General features: G+C 41.4%; 1 protein-coding gene across 1 annotated transcript; it reads right to left on the bottom strand.

The window, feature by feature from the left end:
• Positions 1 to 2923: 2923 nt before the first annotated feature.
• LOC136492154 (uncharacterized) lies at positions 2924 to 6537 on the bottom strand. The gene is made up of 4 exons (XM_066488270.1): positions 5527 to 6537; positions 4503 to 5268; positions 3520 to 3686; positions 2924 to 2935 (listed from the first exon to the last, which is right to left on the bottom strand). Exons 1-4 carry the CDS (start codon positions 6535 to 6537, stop codon positions 2924 to 2926), a joined length of 1956 nt encoding a protein of 651 aa, XP_066344367.1.
• Between the last annotated feature and the right edge of the window lie 628 nt (positions 6538 to 7165).

The following is a 7165-nucleotide window of genomic DNA, read 5'->3' as shown; positions in this document are numbered from 1 at the left end:
GTCATTGGAGCTGCCATCATCGGAGAGAACCAAGGGCAGCCATCCCTTGATATTATTGCTCCAGAAGCCTTTGTTAATATGAATGAGGATTTTAATCCAGACATTGGAGAGGTCCCTCTTGATCATGCCCCCAACATTGCTGGTCATAATCAGTCTCCCAGTGATGATGATTATCTAGAAGATGAAAACGATGACAATGCAACTGCTGCAGGTTTTGGCATAATGAGAAGGGGAGGTAATTTTCAGCCTCTTCCATCTATCGTTACCACGAAACCCGGTGGGGACTTTTCTTTTCTTCTTTTTTATAAAAGTCTCTGCAACATGATTCGGGGAGTCTTTTCTAGCATTGATTCACTTGATGTTTCTATATTCATGAATGTTTTTTAATAACTATTATATTTTGTTCATTTTTTTTTATATTCATATGTCATTCGGTTTTTGTTTAGGATTGGAGCAGCCGCCTGATCGTCCTTCCGCAAGCCAAGCGCAATTTCAGGGGACGCAAAGCATGGACGTTTCAGAGATTGAGGAAGTGTTCCTGACAGCTGCCCGCAAGGTGGTGAAAAAGGTCCTTGATGGGTTGAGTGTCACTTCATTGAGAGAGTCTGAGCGTCGTGCCGCCCTGCAAAACACCTCAGCTAAACTTCCTGTGAACTTTACTAGCATTTCTGAGATCAAGGCCATGTTGGACAAGCTGATTGATCTTTCTGAACAACTGCAGAAAGCTCATTCCGAATTTGCAGCAAGCAGCTCAGGGCAAGTAGACCAAGCTGTTGATGAAGCCAAAAAGGAGCTTTCAGCTAGGGAACATGCCCTTCAGGTCGCAGTCCAGGAAATAGTATCGGTTGAAAAGAAGAAAGATGAACTCAACCGTGCCTTGCAAGAATTAAATGAAAAAGAGAGACAACTTCTTGAGACTCGATCTGCTCTGGATTCAGCGGTGAAGCAACAGGAGCAGGCATTATGTGACGCCACTGCAAAGGCCAGCACAAGGGCTAGGAAAAACCTTGAGGCGAAGACAATGGTTCCTGCTCAGGAGGCCGAGAAGCTGCTCGGTGATTTGGTCCGTTTACTCCCTACAGCCGACTGATGGATCCAGTTTCATCAGCTTTATTAAGTCTCGAATCAGACTCTGAATAAATTAGTTCTGAACATTTATTCGCTTTCATTTGCTGGACGTTGCGTCGTCATATTTAATTTGGTTCTGAAATCATTAGTTGGTATCTTTTGAACTATTTGTTAATTCAGATATGCATTGGGATCTTTGTTTATTTCCAATGCATTTGAGAAACCTGTTTGTCTGTTCCTTTCTTTTTTATTGTATATGATCAGTGCGTTAATATCCTGCACCTCTATGCACTGAAGTTTGTGTGGTGTTTATACAATAAACTTTATTGATTACTAGCACTTTAGCTAGTTTATTATGACGCAATGGCCATGTATGTTTACTTCTCGCAGGTCAGGCTAATGCGGGACTTTATATAGTCTTTGGCGCTGCAGTTTACGCTCATGCAGTAATGGAGCATATGATTGATTTCTTTTTTTTTTTTTTTTTTTTTCTTAAGCTTCAGTTTAGGCTCGTGAAAGCTGCGGAGCGTGTATATATATATATTTTTTAACTTTGCTACTTTAGCTTCAGTTTAGCCTCGTAAAGCAATGGAGGATGTCGATCTTTTTTTTTTTTTTTTTTTTTTTTTTTTTTTTTGACTTCAGTTTAGCCTCATGAAGCAATGGAGGTTTTTACGCGTAGTAACGCTTTAGGAATTTTCCATTTACCGGCGGTGGGCAATATTCCCCGTCCGGAGATATGATTCTGTAAGCGCCACTAGAGTAGACGTCTTTTACAATATATGGGCCTTCCCATTTAGGCTCGAATTTACTTTGCATCTTATGTGTGATGTTCATAGGCCGAATAACTGCGAGAACCAAATCCCCTTCTTTGAACGACCTCCTTTTTACACATTTATCGAACGCTCGAGACATTCTAGCTTGGTATGCCTCCAAATTTTGCAACGCTTGAAGCCGTTTTTCTTCGAGATTATCTAGTTCTTTTAGGCGTAATTTCGCCGGTTCATCCTCATTGAGTTCTTCTCGGATAGCAACGCGTAAGGAGGCGATTTGCACCTCCAACGGTAAGACCGCCTCTCCTCCATATACAAGCGAGTAAGGCGTCATTTTCGTTGGCGTCCGGGTCGTGGTTCTATACGCCCACAAAGTTTCAAGCAATTTTTCATGCCAATGTCTCTTGTTTTGCGAGACAACCTTTTTAAGCAATTTGCATAGCACTTTATTGAATGCTTCCGCTTGACCGTTAGCAGATGGGTTATAGCCAGTAGAGAAATGGTGCTTAATTTTGAATTTGGCACACATTTTCTCTATTTGCCGATTCTTAAAATTTGTTCCATTATCGGATATGATTCGAGCTGGAACCCCAAACCGATATATAAGGTTCGTCCTTATAAAATTTTCCACATTTTCTGCTTTAACCTCTTTTAGTGCTATGGCTTCCGCCCACTTAGAGAAGTAGTCGGTCGCGGCAAGGATAAACCTGTGCCCCTTAGAGGATGGGGGATTTATTGGCCCGACTACATCCATTCCCCACATTTCAAAGGGCCAAGACATGTTGGTTGGATGTAACGGTTCATGGGGTTGGTGTATAAAATTACCATGTATTTGACATTCATGGCATTTCTTTGCGAATTCCATAGAATCAACAAACATTGTAGGCCAATAATAACCCAAATGTTTTAATTGGTAATGGAGCTTTGGTCCAGATTGGTGCGCGCCGCATACTCCAGAGTGAACTTCTTTCAAAGCTTCAATTATTTCACCACCGGCAAGGCAACGTAGCAAAATGCCATCGCAAGAGCGTCGATAGAGTGTATCATTTATACACGTATAGTTAATTGACCTCTTTCGGATCCTAGACCTTTGACTAGAATCCAAGGGCAAATATCCATGGAGCAAATAATCCAGAAAAGGTGTTCTCCAATCACCCATCTCGATTTCACACGTATCTATAGTCATGGCCGAAGTAGATAATATATTCTCTTCCTCAGCAAGTACGGGAAGAACTCTTCGCTCCTCCACATGAACGTCCATAGTTTGACATGGATTTATTGACATGCTGGCAGCTAAGCTTGCCAATGCATCGGCTTTCTCATTTTGGCTTCTTACGACATGCTGAATTTTCAAATCAGCAAACCTAGTCATTAGTTCTTTTGCTTTCTTAAAATAAGGTACAAGCCCTTCTTTCTTTACTGTATATGTTCCCAACAATTGATTGACTATTAATTGGGAGTCTCCATATATAGAGAGTGTGTTTAAGCCCATATTGTGAGCTATCTCAAGCCCAATAATTAGCGCCTCATATTCAGCAGCATTATTTGAGACCGCCGAAGTGAGTGTGAAAGAATATGGGAATATCGCTTCATCAGGTGTGACAAATACAACTCCTGCACCTGCTCCCGACTTTCGGCAAGCGCCATCAAAATACATTTGCCACGTAGGATTAGATACCGTAGTGGTGAAGGCTTCCTCATCTGGTAGATCATCGTCGATGGGAAAGTCGTCAGGTATAGGATGTGCAGCTAGAAAATTAGCCAAAGCTTGACCTTTAACGGCTTTTTGTGGCACAAATACAATATCAAATTGTGAAAGGATCATCGCCCACTTGGCCAATCTACCTGATAATGTCATTTTACTTAAAATATGTCGGAGTGGATCAGCTCTCGATACGAGATGCACGGTGTGTTCTAACATGTAATGACGGAGTTTTTGAGCTGCAAATACAAGTGCTAGGCATATTTTTTCTATATCCGGATAGTTGCACTCTGCCCCCAGCAGGGTGCGGCTTAAGTAATATAGTGAGACCTCTTTCCCTTCATCATTGGTTTGTGCTAATAAAGCGCCTAATGAAGTTGGCATAGCTGCTGTATAGAGGATTAGTGGCCGCCCTTTAATTGGCGCGCACAACACAGGAGGGTTCGTTAAATATTTCTTTATATCATCAAAAGCATTTTGACATGCTTGATCCCATTGGAACGGGACTCCTTTCTTCATGAGCCGAGAGAAAGGCTTGCACCTCCCGGATAAATTTGAGATGAATCTCCTAATATACGCTAAATGGCCTTGGAGGCTCTTTAATTCGTGCAAGTTTGTTGGTCGAGGCATGTCGACAATTGTCTTTATTTTAGTAGGGTCGATCTCAACGCCATGTTTAGTGACCACGAAACCCAGGAATTTCCCTGAGGACACCCCGAAGGCACACTTCATAGGATTCATTTTCAATTTGTGCTTTCTAAGGCGTGTAAACACTTCTTCCAAGTGTTTTAAGTGATCTTTCTCGCGCTTAGACTTTACCACAATATCGTCTATATAGCACTCAACGATTTCATACAATAAGCCATCTAAAATAATGGCCATCGCCCGTTGATACGTGGCACCCGCATTTTTCAATCCAAAGGGCATGACTTTATAACAGAATATGCCTTTAGGTGTACGAAATGCTGTTAACTCTTCATCTTCTGGCGACATTTTTATTTGATTGTAGCCAGAAAAGCCATCCATGAAGGAGAATATTTCATACCCCATAGTGGCGTCAATAAGGATTTCAGAGATCGGAATTGGAAACTCATCTTTTGGACATGCTTTGTTTAAATCTCTAAAATCAACACACACACGTATCTTCCCATTTTTCTTTTTAACGGGTACAATACTAGACACCCATTTCGGGTATTTTACTTCTCGAATAAACCCGGCAGCAATGAGTTTATCGACCTCAGCTTCTATTTGCGGGAGAAGTTCAGGACGATATCTTCTTTGTCCTTGCTTCACCGGAGTGACATCCTTTCGGACGGCCAATTTATGTTCAGCCACCATTGGATCTAAACCTGGCATTTCTTCATAAGACCAAGCAAATATATCTTTATTTGCAGAAAGAAATTTATGGTATTCTTTCTTACTTTCTTTGGATAAACGTTTGCTAATGAAGATTGGACGGGGATCATCGTCCGTGCCAATATTAATTTCTTCCAACTCATCAGTAGTTGGTTGATTTCCGTCTTCCATTTGTGGAGAGGCTTCAGTAGCATCGAGAGGTTCAGTGGAAGTCATATTAACTTCATAGCCTAAACCATATTTCTCTTCTTTCAACACTTCATCTTGATGTAGAGCATTGAGTTGAGCCTGAGACAACAACTTTTCGAAAGGTGCGAGCTGCCCCCGGCCATCACATAAAGACGGGCCAGTAGATATATCATATCCCATCTGTTGCATAATGTAAAGAATTTTGTCGTCATATAAAGAGATAGGTAATGTTTGATCATCTTTATTTAACAAAGTAATTTGTGTAGACCCCTTTATTTTAACGTCTCTTTCACTTTGGGCTTGTTTAATGTTATATTGCACCAAAGGAGGTAAGGGAGTTGGAAATGAAGTACCTCTATTTTGAGAGGGCTTTTTATTTATGATGCGAAATATAGGATCGCCTTTCTTCCTTTGGTTATTTGGTATATACCGATATACCTTTTTGCTTGATGTAGTCTCGCCAACTTCTATCTTGGGGATATTTTCCTCTAATGGTAATGTTGGTTTCGGCTTTGAGACTTTATCAACATGCTCAAAATAGAACTTTGCGTCAGCATAGAAGGTTTCCGCCGTGGTAAATGGCTTCTTATCCGCAAAAATCCTTATTATATCTCCTGAAGGATCTTTGTACTTGATGCATTGATGGAGAGTAGATGGAATAACTTTATTTTCATGTAGCCATGGGCGTCCAATGAGAGCATTATATGAGGTTGCTGCATCAATCACATAAAACTTTACATATGTCGTGAAACTTTCAAACTTTAAAACTAGACATATGGTACCCAATGCTTCTTGGCCTGATTGATTGAAGCCATGGATGACAACATTCGAGTGACATAAATCTCCTTTGGAATATCCAATCTTTTTGAGAGTGCGCATGGGCAACAAGTTTATGGCTGAACCACCATCAATCATTATACGATTAATAGGAAGATCGTCAATTTCACCAAGCATGAAAAGGGGCCTGTTATGTTTTGTATTCCCTAATAACAGATCCTCATCACTGAAGGTAATACTTTGAGCTCGAGCTAATTTTACTTCTGCTTGTGAAACCTCAACCCTATAATCTTCAGGAAATGAAAGTGCGGTAATAAATGCTTTTCGTAAATCAGAAGAGAGACACAAAGCATCATACACAGACAACATTGCTGGTATTTTCTTCAAGTGCGAGATTACATCATATTTGACCGACACATTGGGAACATGGTCAGTTACATCACTCGGAGTTACATTTGGGGGATTTCTTTGTTGAGGAGATGGTCTAGGCAGTTGACGGCCTGATCTAAGCTGAACTTCATCAACTTCTAATGTCTCTTCTTCAGGGAAGTGAAGAGACTCGTCATCATCATCCTCAAACATTCCGATGGGGAAGGCATCGTACTTTTCGAGGGGGTCGGCCTCGCGCTTCTTAATATTTTGGTAGAAGCGCGGGCCTTCGCCCTTTTCCATCATTCGTCGTAGAGCAAATCGCCTTGAGAGTTGCTGTCGACGCTCTCCGGATCTTTGGGAACTTGATGGTCCTCCTTTTGGGGAGTGGATCCATCGAAGGAAAGTCTTGCCTTCATGCTGGCACTCAGCTTGCTGTTTTGGATATCCTGAGAAAGACACATTAACATGTTCAGGTTTTGATATCATATATTGATCATAACTTGGCCCTATTTTTGGAGCTGCACGACTCACCAAATCATTTTGAAAGGTGGCGACATTTGACGTTGCCGTTTTCTTCCCTTTCGTCATGTCTTTCTGTTGATCAGCATCTAAGGTGCCTTCATCTATGAGCTTTTGTATTAAGTTCTTGACCACAAAGCAATCTTTCAGTGTATGGCCTAGGATGCGATGGTAGTGGCAGAAATTAGGATCATCAAATTTAGAAGCTTCCTCGGGCCTCTTTGGTTTAGGGAGCTCAATGAGTCCTAATTCCCTCAATCCCATGAACAGATCATCCACTTCTTCAACAGGGAAGGAATATTTCTGATTTTGTCGCTCACTAAGAGTTGGTCTCCTAGGAGCGGGTGCACCTTCTTTGTTTGGCATTCTTGTGGACGTACCCCCAGGTTGGAACTTTCGGGGTGCCATT

Source organism: Miscanthus floridulus, chromosome 11 (genome assembly GCF_019320115.1).
Source record: "Miscanthus floridulus cultivar M001 chromosome 11, ASM1932011v1, whole genome shotgun sequence".
NCBI lineage: Eukaryota > Viridiplantae > Streptophyta > Magnoliopsida > Poales > Poaceae > Miscanthus > Miscanthus floridulus.
This window is presented reverse-complemented; position numbering and strand designations above follow the sequence as displayed.

What these genes read in the sequence shown, in the direction of transcription:
- LOC136492154 (XM_066488270.1), bottom strand. Translation starts at nt 6,537, where the DNA reads ATGGAAAAGGGCGAAGGCCCGCGCTTCTACCAAAATATTAAGAAGCGC. An exon ending in AGACTACATCAAGCAAAAAG is followed by an intron (nt 5,269 to 5,526) that starts GTATATCGGTAT and finishes ATTATGCAACAG; the next exon opens with ATGGGATATGATATATCTAC. An exon ending in TGAAGAGTTAACAGCATTTC is followed by an intron (nt 3,687 to 4,502) that starts GTACACCTAAAG and finishes TGACATTATCAG; the next exon opens with GTAGATTGGCCAAGTGGGCG.